The sequence below is a fragment of the Xiphophorus hellerii genome, chromosome 4 (assembly GCF_003331165.1).
Source record: "Xiphophorus hellerii strain 12219 chromosome 4, Xiphophorus_hellerii-4.1, whole genome shotgun sequence".
Lineage (NCBI taxonomy): Eukaryota > Metazoa > Chordata > Actinopteri > Cyprinodontiformes > Poeciliidae > Xiphophorus > Xiphophorus hellerii.
The window spans coordinates 17,732,721-17,748,935 of record NC_045675.1 but is presented as its reverse complement, the minus strand read 5'-3'; the positions used below and the strand labels follow the sequence as shown (position 1 = coordinate 17,748,935).

General features: G+C 35.3%; 1 protein-coding gene across 1 annotated transcript in view; it reads right to left on the bottom strand.

The window, feature by feature from the left end:
• The window catches only part of galnt18b (UDP-N-acetyl-alpha-D-galactosamine:polypeptide N-acetylgalactosaminyltransferase 18b), an 89,661-nt gene that overhangs the window by 13,723 nt on the left and 59,723 nt on the right, over positions 1–16,215 (bottom strand). Inside the window, exon 7 of the mRNA XM_032561444.1 lies at positions 2,679–2,864. Within this exon, the coding sequence (XP_032417335.1) occupies positions 2,679–2,864 (186 nt within the window). The remainder of the gene's footprint in view (positions 1–2,678; positions 2,865–16,215) is intronic.

Below are 16,215 nucleotides of genomic sequence, written 5' to 3'. Positions count from 1 at the left end.
CAAGTAGGCGCTATGTCAAATTAACTTTGGATTTTGCTCATCCTCCAGAAATTACATACTCCTGACTGAAAATAACAATTGAGGACTCTTTTGAGGCTCTTTAATTGGAACGAATATGTTTTAATTAGGCTTAGCATATAATTTCCATGTACTTTAAGTTGAAAGTGGATTTAGCTGTAGTTTTTATTCCTTCTCCTTTTCATTAAAGGATCCATTTTTCATTCTGCAATCAATTGTTGTTCTGTTTTGAGTCAAACTGAAGTGGGTGTAAATGTTGCTGACAAAGCTTTCTGATGCTCTGAGCTGTTCAAATGTGACCTCAGATGGGTGCAAACTTGAGATGAACACTGCGGATATTTGTGCTCTCAATTAACACAGACGATTTTTGTGTGTAGTTAGTTCATGGGACCGAAGCCAGGGCTAAATTTTATGCTTCTTGAGGGGAGCCTCTGTTAAATGCCTCGTTATTGACTGAATGAATTGCCTGCAGATGTTCAATTCGTCTATTTATAAAATAGATTTACATAATCAAACAAATTAGGAAGAGGAAAAAGGACTCAACCAGCAAACATTTAACTTCCCCTTGAGGGCATGCGAAATTGAAAACATTGGGAGAATTTTTGATATGACTAAATCCAGCTTAAAATAAAAAAAAAGACACCACCTATATATTGTAAAAACACAATAAATAAATAAATATCAAGATGTCGAGCACAACTAATGCTGAGATAGCAAGCATTTGTTTTTAAATATGGATTGCTATTGCCATATACAATTTTAGATATTCACTAAATTAAAGAACTTTATATGATTAAATTAGGAATATGTTGGTTTTATTAAATTAACTTTAGTTTTTGGAATAATATGAATTAGTTTTCAACCAAGTCACAGCTTTAATCCAGTTTCCTTCCCTTGTTGATCTGTCTATGTTTTATTATCAGCCTCCATCATGTCTTTATTGCCTATGTTTAGAACATTTCACTGCATATTAAGAATCCAGTTATTCTGTAGCACGAATCTAATTCAGAGCACTCTGGAAATGACAAGGGGGTCTTTAAGAGGTGTCAGGGGCCCTTTTTTAACAAAACATCTGAAATTGGAAGAGAACTGATAGCTCTCAAACTGTGACCCTCAAAGGATGTAGCAGCAGAAAAGAGTTTGTAACTTATTGCTCCAGTTTAATTGAGTTGTTTTTGGTATTTTACTCAGTGTACTCATACATGCAGGTCTATTTTTTAAAACCAAGACTAATTGTTTAAGGTTTCAGAAACATAAAATCCAAAAAATATCAATAGTTTACAAACTAAACAGTTGTGAAAATACCATTCAATGGCGATTTGTTTTATGACCTTACAGCTCACACTATAGCCTATCCGCACAATTTGTTGAAGTATTTGACTTTTCAAACTTTTTAGCCAGTTTAGATTTCACATTTGAAAAAAATGCATGCATGCACTGGATAATTATGCTGCCCATAAAAACTATGAAACGTCGTAACAGATGGCTCACAAAGGACATGTGATGAATGCAAAATCTAACACATTCAGGGTTGTTGCTTCTGGTTTTCACAGAAGATAACATTTCTAGCTGAATTTGGTGGTTTAATAAAATAAACTCATGTAATCCATGTTTTGTCTTTACTGGTATTCTGCCACATTACCCCTGCTTTGCATTTATTACCTTGGAGAAATGATAGTTCTGTCTGTTGGGTTTTGGAATGATATTAAAGGCTATCTTTAATCTTAAGCTTCATATCATTGTAGAGTGAATTACTTTGTGTGTTTTCTGCACCAGGAACATCTCATAATAATACAGGAAATAAGGTAGCCTGCAGTTTTTAAAGAGATAAATCCTACAGTGGCAAAGAGAATCTTACTTAATCATGCACACACACACACACACCCCCACACACATATATATATATATATACAGTATATAAAGTATGTTGGATTGGGGGGATGAGAACATGGGTTGTGCTTAGTTTTTAAACATTGTTTTCCACTTTGACTACATGCTATACATTGACTACAACGTTTATGTTACACAACCTAGTGAGGTTGCACTTATCTGAATGTTGTACAATGCAATGTTGCAAGGCCATATATAAAAGTTTTTAAATAATACTGAGCCTAAATATTTTCATTAATTGGTAATCTCATTTCGTTAAATTTTAAATTCCAATAAAATTTGAAGTAGTTCACAATTATTTGTGGATTTAGAGAATGACTATTTACTCCCCCAGTAATAAATATTGACTGCTCCAGGTTGAATCCCACATCCCCAACCAACAAGATGTCGCATTAGAGTAAAATCATTTTATTGCTACTCGCATCCAATATTAGCTGGGAAAATTCACCCAGATTGAGCTGCAGCTACTATTTTCTGTTCAATATCTCTTCTTTCTTAGCATTTAATAGACAACACAAACATCCACAGTTCTGATGCAAAGATGGACATCATTTTAGTAATTTACAATCTTTTTAGTTTGCAATTTTTCTCGCTTTACAATTCAAATATGACTTTTAGTCATAAAGAATGGGGATGAAAACAGTGAAAAATATTTCCTTGCAGAAGGCTCCATGTTCCTGAGGCACTCCTCCAATCTGTAGGGACCACAGCTCACATGTTGAAATATCAATAACATGAAAAATGAAAACCAGATTAACACAATCACTCACCTCAATGGGGACATTCCAAGCCATGTAGACATGACTTTTGAACTCATCCATCCAGACCTCGGCTACCCTGAGGGCGTTTCGCCGAACGTGAGACGTCAGATCCTCTGTGTACGGCTTATGAGCACGTTCAATGTGGGCTATACGAGCACAGGGCAGGACCTCCACACTGCCACCACACTGCCACACCTGGTATAAAAAGATCATATAAAGAAAAGTCAGTGTAGGGAACTTCAGGACGTTTTTAATTAACACTAACAAAAACTGAAAATCACTAATATGGCTTAAGTTTATGCAAGAAAGTTTTTTGATTTACTGTTGTTTGTAGAAAAAAAAAATTATATATATATATATATATATATATATATATATATATATAGGAACTAACATCAGACTCAAAACCTGATTCCTGCTTTGATGTAAATGCAGTTTAGGGATGTCCTATAAATCAGTATGCCAATCAGTGTCAATAGTGGAAGCATGCCTGGACTGCTTAAAGTACGCACTGGTTGGCAAGCAGCTGCCCTTCATCACCTCAGACACCCGCCATGGCCCTGCCTGTGAAGAGGGACGCTTTGTGCTTGAGAATGTAAATAATCCCAGAGCAGACGAGGAAAAGCCAATACCACTAACTCTTTACATAATAAATCTCTCTGGGACGTTCAGGAAAAACAGGGAAGAAATCTCTATAACTTTACACACCTGTGGTGTCTTCAACTAACATTTCTTCCAATAAGATTTTAAGAAGTTTTTTTTTTTTGCATATTATGTATATTAACATGCATATTATTATGCATTCCTAGTGTGATAAATGCTCCAAGCACTTTCAATTAATATGCAATCAGACAACAGTTTGGTTGGTTATCTCTTTACGAAACCCACTTAAAATAATTACATTCTTTTGCTTTTTATTACATTGTTACACACTTTAGGAACCCAGTCAAATGCATTTAATCACTTTCTAATAAACATTAAAAAACCTTCTTCAAAATATAAATATTAAAACTTGGAGGGAGCCAAGTCAGATAATTAATTAGGAGGATCACAAAGCTATTGATTAGTTTATAAAGACTCTAAATGGTCACTTAAAACAGTTCACAAAAAGCTATGAAGAAGTGCTAACCCCTTTGAACAGATCTATCCGGGTTCATCAAGGATGATTTTACTTGTAGAGATGGTAAAGGGTACTCGGAAATCACTTGTGTGTGCTCAACACTTCCCCAACGCGACCTCCTATGTTTTGGATGAATACTGTTAATATCATCACTGAGGCTTTTCTGTATGCAGCAAATTCCTTCCTCTCATTACCATCCAAAACAAAGTAACAAACAGCATTTAGTGGAAATCAGCATCATCAGAGACAAAAAGCAAACATCACATGTGAGGTAAACTGTTGGTTTGATTTGGGGATTATTCATGAGACACTGGAAAGCCTTTCAAGAGTAAAAATAGTCATGAAAGCCGGTCAAGTAAGCGAGATTAGTTTTCAGACTACCAAGCTGATCAATGTGTATTTATGTGTGTACTTGTATTTGTTGGATTAAAGTAGTAATATCTACCAACAATGACAAAATAATACTTTTTGCTAATATTAGTGTTACTGTATTTTTCATACCTTCTTGAAATAAATAAAACCTAATCACCAAACATAATAACTAAAACTTAAACGATTAGAAAAGGGTATTTTTTTCAGTTTTCTGAGCGGTTTTAGGTATAAACCAGTGGTAGAACCAAATACAGTATTCATAAAGGAAGGGTACGGTATATGTTTTACAGATATTTTATTTATATCTGTTTCTAATGAAGCAAACACATTTCTTGATGTTAATGCAACACAGGATATTGTGCTGATGTCCGAGTAAATAAGGGCAGAAAATAAAAAGGGAAACAGCACAGTCTGATCTAATACTGGAGGGAGGAGGCAGTCTGTCATTGTATATTTCTCCTTTGCAATTTATTTTTTGATCTATCAATGATTCCGATGGAAAAATGCAGTGCTGTCTAGAAGTTTATTTATGCAATACATTATTTTTTCTCAGGTTATGGTTTATACATGGCTATACGGCTGTAGCTTTAGGGCCACAAGATTGACTACAACAAAAATGACTCAAACATTAATAAAACATTTTTTCCAAAACTGAAAGTAAAAAGGAAAATCTGGAGTGAGTGACATGGATGCCGTCTTAATAAATCAGAAAACTTTGGATAAGACATATTTTAAAACTATGAAAGTCAGATTTATTGGTACTACCACTAGTAGGAATCAGCAACAGATTTCATAACGTTGCATAAGAACACTTTTGAGACGTTCAGTTCAAAAGCTAAATAATCTAAATAGTTTATTGGCTGATGAATATTACACTGAGATACCAGAGGTCCAAAAATATTGGATTTGAAAAAAGCTCAAGAGATCAAATTGCTTGAAAGGCTTATGCGATCTTTTGCCTAGTTTTAAAGCAACATTTTCATCTTGAAGTATTTTTCCATTTATCAAAAGTTGGTAATTTGTATCTTTAATGCAATGGTGCAAAAATTGTCCTTCTATTGTTTTGAATCGCATTTCATGTCTGCCTAAGAGCTTTTGCTTGATGGATATCCGTGAACTGCCTTCAGTGTTTGTTCCCTAAATTCATTACAATAATAAAGCATTGCTGTCAAGACAGCAAATTTGACTCTGTAATAATTTCCACTGGCTGCCGTCAAAGCACAGCAGCCTTATATCACCATTCCCAACAGTTGCATTTGAACAATCAAACCCACCATCTAATTTGCATCTTGACTCATGCAATCTGTTTTCCTATGTGCTAGTGAGCGAAAAACAATGCTGCAGCAAAACAATTATAGGACACTTTGCCCATATGCAGTCTTCAGTGTGACAATTTTCTCAATTTCCATGCTGTCAAATAGCCGACAAGATTTGTAAACACAATTACAGACACTTGCTTCATGTCATTTAGGGATGGAAGCATATTTCAGCCACACTGTGTTCAATGAAACCACCGCTTTCCCTCCTCCAGCGGATGTTTGAGTCTGTTTTGTTTCATTAGGAGTCAGGTCCGTCCTCCGAGTCTCTCTGACTCCACCGCAATGAGTCAATCTCAATCACAAGAGCAAAAGCACTTTTTTTTTCAAAAATGTACATAAAACATGGAGAGACACCACACCTTCTGTTCCATCTTCAAGCCATTCTCTCCCACCCCCTTAAAAAATTTTTTTCCCAAATGTATTTTGGGAAAACATTTTTTGCAAGTTTTTTGTTAGAGCAGTTGTCCCATATCTAATGTCATATAACCATTAGCATTAGTGTGAGAATTGTGTGAGAGATTAGTGTGAGAATAGACCAGATCACAAATCCCTAATACGTCCTTTTTAAAGTCTGTTTATTTGCAGTCCTAACCCAGAGAGGAGAAAAGAAAAAGACAACAGTCAGCACAGAGAATGCAAAATGCTGGATTTGTCTCCTTTGTTAAAAGGCGTAACAAGGTAACAAGGTTTGAATTACAAGACATGATCCCAAAATACCCGTCCCTTCCCCAGGGGCCGTCTCTAGGATCGGTTACCAATCTGAAGCCCCAAAGCAACAATCTTATCTGTTGAGCAACAGAGTAAGAGACAGTGTGTCATAAACTCTATGTTGTAAATCACTGACCGAATCACTGGAGAGTGTGAGATGGGAAATTGTGTTAATCAAACCGATCTAAGTCATTCTGTGAAAGGAACAGCATGGTGTGCTAAACATATTTGTCTAAGCAGCATGATACATAGAGAACATCTGCATTCTTATCGCTGAAAAGCAGTTCTTGCTTTTTTTCAGCATTTTCTGACAAACAACAAATACAAATTCAACAAGAATGAAATAAAATATTTTCCAATATTCCAATGTGAATGTCTGTAAAGCAGAGCTGCTGACTGTAAATGATACTGAAATGGTTCCTTCAAAGGGTGTTAACTTTAAATAGACACGTGCCAGATTTTTCAATTATTGCATGTAGTTTCCAGGAATATGAGCTGTGCTAATCTGTAAGTTGTCAAACCACTTTTTTTTCTTGGCTATCATTGCTTAGTATTGCACTCACTCCATCCTCTTTCCACAGGATAGAGTCTTTCCTTCTCCCTGAAAGCAAAAACTGTGCTCAGCACAAGTTCTTATTCAGTGTTAGTTTGATTATTTTAAATTATTCTGGAGGTCACAACCTATCTATTGGCATGTACTATAATTATAAGGTTTGTGCTAAAACATTTATGCAACGTTTTAACAATTTGTAGATTTGCAAAATACTGTGCAACATCTCAGGCATCGGTAGAAAGGGTTAACTACTGTATATACTCTGACATCTATGTAAAGTTAGCAGTGCAGGTTGCTTTATTAAGACTTGCTGTTTACACTCATGAATTATGAACAACTTTCTGGAGAACAGCCTGCTTGGCGCAAACAGCACAAGCCTTTTGAGAATTGGACACTTATACCCTAGATGATACAAAATATGAACAGATAAACGAGAGATACTCCTCTAAAATTATGCCTAATACTTTATTTAAAAGTAGCCAAACCATGTCTGCACATACAGAGCCCAATTGCCTAGAAACTTCCAGTGAAGGATTTGTGAATGAAGCTAATGCTCAAGGTTTTTCTTTCTGCTTCTATAGTGAATCCCAAGTGAGCTTTGGTTAAATGGCATAAAATAGAAACTTCTGTGCAACACTTAATAAACCCTATTCTTTTTATTTTCCCTTAGCTATGTAAAGTTTTGTCACAATTTTCCTGAAAAACATCACAAAACAATGAATAAGAGTCATATATACACACACACTATATATACTCAATCAAAGGGACTAACCATGTATGTTGCAAAAACAGTTGTTCCCTCTGATATGCACATGGTGCGTGACTGCGGGAAAAGTGTTTCCCTTGCACAAAATAAATAAGCCGAGAACGTGTGCAAATGTGAATGTTTGTGTTACAAAAGTGGTTTTTCAAATGTGGATGTTTTCATTTAAACTACTTTTTTTTATTTTGAATCCTTGTCAAACTTATCAAGCAAGTAGCCTGGATTTCTGATCTTAAACTGTTTTATATGATATCTGTCAAAAATAGGACAGATTCAGTATGAATTCAGGTAAAAACATTGTTTTTAAATAAGAGATCCATCATGAAGCACAGCTCTCACATTTAAAGGATGGCACTATGTATTTTCCAAGCACATAGCACCGTTTTATACCACTATCAAGTAAGTATATAGCATAAAAATTCTCTAGAGGAAGCCTTAAGCCTTGAAATTAGCCTCAGTCTTTTTAAGAAGCTTCTACCCTTTCTGTCTTTCCCCCTTCAGGATGTCATCACAACAATGCTTCTCCCTGATGCTGCTTACAACCATTCTTAGAAGTGTTGGACTCTTTTTTTTCTGCATCGTCTTTCAGCAAAACATTTTCTGCCCCCTGAGAAAATTTAATATCTTGTGAAAACATCCTAATATTTCTTAATTCATTTGACTTTAAAGTTCCTCAGTAGTAAAATATTTAATATCAAAGCTAATGTTAGCATTAAAGTCAAAAGACTAAATAATAATTTGCTGCCTGATGCACAACTCAAAGCAGTGCAGGCAGCCAGCACTGCCCCAGTCTGACTACACCATCTGTACTAGATAATAATTGTAATTTTCATTATCTGGAGGGAAATTTAATGCCTTTTCCAGCTATTTCCAGCAATTTTGTAAAAGTAAATAGGAAAACATTATCTCCGCCATGCATGTATTTCTGTGCCATGATCTATGACGAAATCTCACAAAGCCTTTCATTGGGAACAACAGTTTTGTTTAGCTTTGTTCAGAAATGCTAACAGGAAAAATAAGCTACTTGAAAGCTAAGAATGAGGATTTTATTGCATTTCAAGAAAGCTGGAGAATTGTTTCTCATTTGACTATAAACCGACTATAAACTATAAACATGACTATAAACCACATGCTAAATAATATTACCCTAGAGAGAAGAAAACACTGAGAGCACTTGGTTCTCAGACTGTCATTCCTACAGTTTCTAAAAGTAAAAGATCTTTTAGGTTACATTAACACAGAAAAAAAAACTAAGCCTAACCTCTAACTCTAAAATGTCAAGACAGCAAATAAACAATAAAGAAATGATAAAACAGAAACATAAAGGAAAACAAAAGTAGTAATAAGTCAGGATCATAACACAGAGAAGCAGCAGTCATATAGTTAAGACAAGGCTAAAAAAACACTCCTCTGTGGCTTATGTCATCCTGACTAGTGCAGTTATGTTGCTTTAGGCTGTTGGAGGACAAAACTGACCGTTCCTCACTCTGCTCAACCATTTATTTTATGTTTTCCTTTTTGTTTTCTCTTCATAAAAGCTACATCTGGCCTGGCATTCTGTTCAGCTGTGACATCTTCCTGGAGGGGGACAGGAGAAGCTATTCTGCTAAAAGCCCCATGACCATTATTTTCATCCCACAGCGACGGTCTCCTGTGTTACAGTGAGAATATATTGACAATTTAAAGAAATTTGTGAAGTTACACGGTCAAGTTCTCCTCTAAGCAATCATGAATTACTTTGAAATCAAATCTCATCTTACTTTATACTTCACAAAAAAATCTCTCTGGCAGCCAACCCACTATGGCACGCTTCTGTCATCACTTGTCCTCAGAATTTATTGTTTTTGTACAAGAATTTTACTTGATTATGTCAAGACTTTGAAATATCTGCAGGATATTTTGTAAATTGTTCTGTATACCTGATTATCCATTATCATAATTTCAGGATATATAAGTATTAAAACCCCCCACTATGTACAACATTCTACGTAAAAGGACTCGTTCCGTTTTTCTAGTACTGATTTGTTAATAATGTAATACTTTTCAAGACTTCTTATCTAATAAATGAACACACTAATGAGAAAATTATGAGGGATTCTGAAGTTTCAATAAAGGTTGAGGGAATGTAGGTTATCATCCCTCTTACTCACTTGGGTCTTTAATTAACATAAAAAGATTACCCAAACTTTAAATGGCTTAAAGTTTTTAAAATCCACTTACTCACAGCACATATTAACCAAGCATCTCCACTGTAGGGGCTGTCCTTAGTTTCTAAAGTCTTATTTATGTAATAATTGTAATACAATTCCAACTGAAGTATCTATTTACATATTTATTTGAAAAGTACATTAAAGTATTTGCTATGTCAGAATTTGTCACTGTTTGTACAACGTTTCTAGTTTTAATGGTTTCTAGATTCCACTGGGCCTTTTACTGAATATTGTTTAAAGCTGAATTGTTGCTTTTGATATATAAAAGTAAAGAAAAACACAACAAAAATCTCAAATTGGATTCTGGTCCAAATCTTTTGAAATTCTTATAACTCCTCTTCACTATTACATCTCTAACTATAAAGCAGCAGAGCAATAGATAGTACAAAGAAAATAAAGAATTTATAATGTTATGGTTTTTAGTAGCTCACATGAAATTCAGGTTAATATGCACCAATAAATCCCAAAAGTGCTTCTCCAGCATTGCATGCAGCTCAAGTCACAGAAAAGCAACTTCAGAGTCCTGCAGCAGATGGTACGGACACTTTTTGGATGACATGGGGAGAAAGTACAGACTAAATTCACAGGGGTTGTGTGGTAAGATGCTGCCAAGTGTCTTGAAAACTCAATGTGTAAGTGTACTTAGAAAGGCTACTGCTGTGTGAAAGGCAGGAGGGAAAAACTGCAGCAGAGAGACTGACACATGAAACCGAATTAGGCTGGTAAAGAATGTGGATCTTATTTTAAATGCTCATCCATATCTGCATCTTTTTGGGGTATTTTCTTGATCCCCATTGGATTTTGAATTCCACCCTTGAAAATAAATAAATAATGAAGAACAAATGAATAAATAAACAAATGTAAATCGTAGACAAGGCTGAAGTATTCCATATGGACAGCAGAGAGAAAATTCACACAGAATTGTTGAATTATGAATAGATCTGTAAATATTGCATTTATCTATCCACATTTTAGAGTAGCTACTTTGGAAAAATGTTGTTGATTGGTTTATTTAACATAGTTATTTGGGTTGTGTTAATTATTTTCCAAGAACCTCTTTTAGTGTTCAAACACAGGGTGACTGATAATTAAATGCCCCAGAAAACCTTCATGAAGGTATTCAAAACAAAGGTGGTCTAGATCAGACTAAAACATCCTGTCATGATTTGTGTAGAGGGATTTAAACTCCGGAGGAAAATTACTCAATTCATATTCAGATATTGCGAGTGTCTCTGAGTATCTGTGCTGGGAAAATCCCAGGAGACACTTGGTAAGGTGCATCTTCCAAAATAAAAAAACCTTCAAACTGAAATCACGTCTTTTAGCTCAGTTTTGCTGAATAGAAGCGGCAGAAAATTCCCATTTCTGTTTAAATCTCTACTCATTGTTATACACAGGAATCCTTTAAAGTGAAAAGTTTCACCCATTTTACTAGCCTGTCATCTATTTACATGCTAATCCAGTGACAAACCATCCGGGGCTTCAAAGAATTCAGAGAAGCCCTAGACTGACGCTTGCCTATAATTTAAGAAAGTAAAACCTCTTTAAGCATTTCTTCAATGACGGCTGCACATCAGAGTTTTGAGTCGGAAAATAAATTAATTGATAAAACGAACAAAAACACAGCCAAACAGGTTTTAAAGGTGCCCGTCTGTAAGTGTTTCAGCTGTGTTAGGTGTTTGAGAGACAGTATTCTGTATCGCAGTTAAAATACAATGACCAATTAAACAAAGTGATTGAAAAACATCAGGTGGACAAACTCATCAGCAAACAATATTTTGATTTGTAGCCAGTCTTGAATATTTGTAGCCAATCATTTGATGAATTCTGTAGGAAATGTTGCTAGAGAGACCTGTAGCACTAAAAACAGCATTGATATTGCTGTGGATTAACTAAACTACAACTGTACAAATAAAAAAAGTCTCCCTAAAGATGCTATGTATTATCTACCTCCTTTTAAATTTCTGGGTATATTTTATGTCATATTCTATGAAACAGTACCTACAGCTCTTTGCAAAGTCAAATAAAATTAGAAACACTGTAAGAAATGTAGAGATGTGCCTTTTTATATTTCAAATCTCTTGGTTTCATAAATAAATTCAATAATATAGAAAGTATTATAGCCTATGAAAAAGTCGGTTATGTGAGTTTTGCAGCTGCACCATGTAATCCTTTGAAGGTAATGAAAATAACTCAGAAATCCATTTCGAAACTGAGTAATGGGGCCAATCAAATGCAAGTAGACTGCCGCTTGTTAAAATGTAGTTTGCCTGTCAATATTGCAGCAAAAATTTACATTTTAAAATGTCACATAGATAATAAGGAAACCATAAAAATGAGTAGCTTGCTGGCTACTGTGAACTATTTTTATTTCCCAGTACTGAATTATATTTGAATAGTATATTACCAGCAGGAGGCACCTCATGACAGTTTTCATTTTGTACCAGAGTCCCATCACTATTCACATCACCTGTTAGACAAAAGACTTTCTTATTGATTGAGCTGTTGGTCTGAGATTACATAGTGGGAGACGATGGATTTTCTGCAGTCCAGGGGTCATGAAACTCCATCAGTGCTGTTCTACAATTATAGCCTCAGTCTGTGGTCTAACACTTAGTTATTCACCTTTAATGATAACCTAAAGCCTTCTTTCTATACTCAAAGGAGAAAGTCAAAACATCAATGCAGAGAAAGGTAAAGATGCCCATATTGTTTACTTGAAATTGATTTTCAGTGACAGTAATTATATTTAAGATACAGTAGATGTTAGGTCTGAGTAAACAAATAAGAGTCATATTCTATTTATCTCTTTTATTATGAATACTGAAGTTGAAAACTTGAGACTTAGACATAAGTGGAGATTGCTGTGGTAAAATGACGCTTATTGTTATTAGCACTGACCAAGCTCTGTCTGTTATGATGGTTTTTGTATGAACAATATATTATTTACTACAATTTTTGGAACATGCTTGATTTAGAGCCAATACTAATTGATTGATGAGTTTTCATTAGAAACCTTCAGTGTAAATCATTATGATGACAGTTATGGTGTTTTGTTTCCATTTCCATAAGTAATGTGCATAAAATCTGCTAATAGTTGTTCATAGCTCTCAATGGTACTCATTTTTCAAGGAAACCTCAGAGGGAGATTTGCTTTGCTCTTGTTTTGATGCATTGTCCCAGGTTGTCTTCAAAAGTGCAATATTGAGGATTCACGGGTGTTTGGGGAAATTTCTTTAATTATAATTTTGTTTCAAGGTCCTGAGGTAATTTTAGATGTATTCTCTACAGACTATGTTGCAGGACCACCTCAGATAAACTTGCATGTTTCATTAGAGGTATGATTACATTAGGCTTTCAAAGAACAATTTCAACACATACAGACAGGCAGAACTCAAAGCGACATTTCAGATTTATGTTGTAACTGAAACACTGTGGTGTTATTCATCCTGGACGCCGATTGCATTTACCAGGACTCTATTTCAGGCTATTGCAGCAGGAAGCTATCATCACAATTTTGCTGCATCCACTGGATCAATATGGGTACATATAAGATGTCCATGTCTTTAGTGGAGATGGACATCACCACACTTCCAGTATTGCCACTGGGTTTCCTGAAAACAGATAATAGCTGAGAGACTTTATTGCTCTGATCACCTCTAAAAGTCTGAAAAATGCTAAAGGCTACAGTTTTGTGAGTGTATTCTGTTTTGTGCATTTTATCTTAGCTTATTTGTGTTCATCCACATAACTAAAGACAAAGAAAAATTGTTCATTCTAATGTATGCTTTGTCCTTAAATCAACCAACCACTAGCATTCTACAACAAAAGAAATTATATTTATGAAAAAATATTCTTATTTTTATGAAAGGAATGGTAAGTATAACAAAGTTTAGTTGTTTTGGTCATACCATGTCTGTGTGTGCAGTTCTGTAGTAGTCTGTGTACTTGTCAGATGTTTTTTTTTCCTTTTCATTTTTGTGTTTTTGTCAATAATTGCACAAACATAATCGTTTCCGCAAATTACCTTTTTCATGGATATGCTGCAGAATGTTTGTCACAATAATGATTTTAAAACATTTGCTTGCAACCATAGAAGACACACGTGGGATCAGGGTAACGTCGAGCAAACTTCTGTTTTCTGTTAGCATTTTTAAATTATACATGAAAAGTCAACACAGTGGAACAAAAACCTGCCATGAGCAAGAACTGCAGCTGTGCATTTGCATAGCAATATAAATACACAATATCCAGATGTACGCATGTGTAATCGCAGAAAGTATTAGAAATCTAAATTTCAGGCATGCATAAGTTGGAAGCTTTATATAAACTCTGACATGGCTGTGAACCCAATCACTGACACTAACATTCAGTTGTTAATGACACCATTGTTTTGGTTAAATGTGCTGACATGCAGACTTAGTTATGAGAGGCATATTTTTTCTGTTTAAGAAAACTAAACAGTGTGGATCATTATGGAAAATTAAATGTTCTTTTCAACAGTGAGTGACTGCTGGAAACTGGAAAATTCCTTACAAACATTCACTATTTCTGCCAGAAGAAAACTGGCCTTATATTTCCCTTAAACTGGATATAGTTGTAAGCTGTCCAATTGTGCATGCATGTCCATGTTACCATGCTTCCTTTGGGACTATGCTTTAAATCTCAAAGTCCGTACAGATCCAGCCTTTGAGGAGGCAGAGAAATGGAGAGCATTGCATATTGCCTCAGAATGATGCTGAAAATCTAGTTCATACCTTTGTTACCTCAAGGCTTAGTTACTGCAATGCATTATTACCTGGATGTCCCAAAATCTCTCAAAGAAATCTTCAACTTATCCAAATTGCAGGAGCTGAAATATTGGCAAAAATGAATAAAAGAGGCAATATTTCTGTGACTCACTGTACAATACAGAAGTAATTTAAAATTCTTCTTTGTACCTAGAAAGAGTACAATAACCAGGCTCCATCTCATCATGAAGATCGTATGATTCCCTTTCATCCAATCAGAGCACTGTGCTCTAAGGCTAAAGGACTACTTGTGGGTCATAGAGTTTCCGCACAGAGCCTGTGGCCATCAGGATCCTGCCTGATTCAACAATCAGATGAGGTCTCTATTTTCAAGGTTTTTATTTTCTTTTTAACCACACAAAACAGCTTGTTTGGCTTTTGATTAGACAAACAATGTCCAGATAAACAAGGACGTTGTTTATCTGGTGAAACTATAACTCTACAACTGGATTTATCTTGTCTAGCATGTAAAAGCAGCATAAAATAATCCACAGTATTTCACTAAATACCCCAGAGAATCCTATAAAATTAACAGTTATTGGTGTCACAATATACAGTAATGTTTCCACAAAGCAAAAACATAAAAAGAAAACTAGGGCTTATTTTAACCATGTTACCACTAAACCTCATAAAGTTGCGGCCAAAGACTGTAGCTGCTGGCCTTGTTCAAATGCATCTCTGAGGACACAATGAGAGCCAGCCCTGTGTTGGCAGCCGGTCTGGGGGCCATGACCAGTATGCTGCAGGCGGGCAAACTCTGCTGGTGCTCCATAGCAGTGGTTCCCAACCTTGAACCTCAGAGCATTTTATCCTGAATGATTTAGATACTGCTCTTCTTCAGAATACTTGATTAAGATACATATTTATAAACAACCTATTTCAGAACCTTTAGGAGGTAAATCAGTAATTTCACTCTGATATGTGAAATTACAAAACAGAGCAGCAGGCCCTAAGGATCAAGGTCGTGGACTACCTCTTTCTGGGATTTCAAATCTTGGGTCTAAAATATATAGGCCTAACTTTAAATCTATATTTACCTAAAGTATGCCTGCTTTTAACCATATTTTTTCACTGTGACCAATTTTGCAGTGTCTTGTAGTCTGACATGCTGTCGACAAAATGTCATTGTAATGTTATACAAAGACAATAATTCTACCTAAATAGCAACTCAGTAAAGCACTTAGGTTAATTATAGTTTGCAAAATGTCAGCACAAAATTAATCCTAACAAAGGTTTTGAACTAAAGTGATGCTACAGAACTGTATGTGTTCTGTTTTAAAGCTGTGAACAAAAATCCAAACACTGCAGCTAAATGATTTCTGGGATTAATCTTCCTTCTGCTCTGCTAATTTGATCTCTGTTATTAGCTAGGATGGATAAATCCACATTTGGCATCCTGCTCTGAAGTTCCTTTCCACAGTATACTCCAGTAAGAAGAGAAAAAGGCACTCCTCTCTTGCTTTTATTGAAAAGGCTGTTAGCTCATATAATGGTCTTTGTAACTTTGCTGTGAGCTACCATTACCAATCCTTGAGAAGGACAGCTCCTGCTCTGACCTTTCTGTGTGTCATACTGCTATAATAAACACACACCGTGTATTTTTGTGGTTCACAGTCAGAGCTGACGGTGTATAACATAATGATATGGTGGAAATTATGGAGAGGGTACATCTGTCTGCTCTGTCCAGCATTATAAAAAGCAACACAGACTT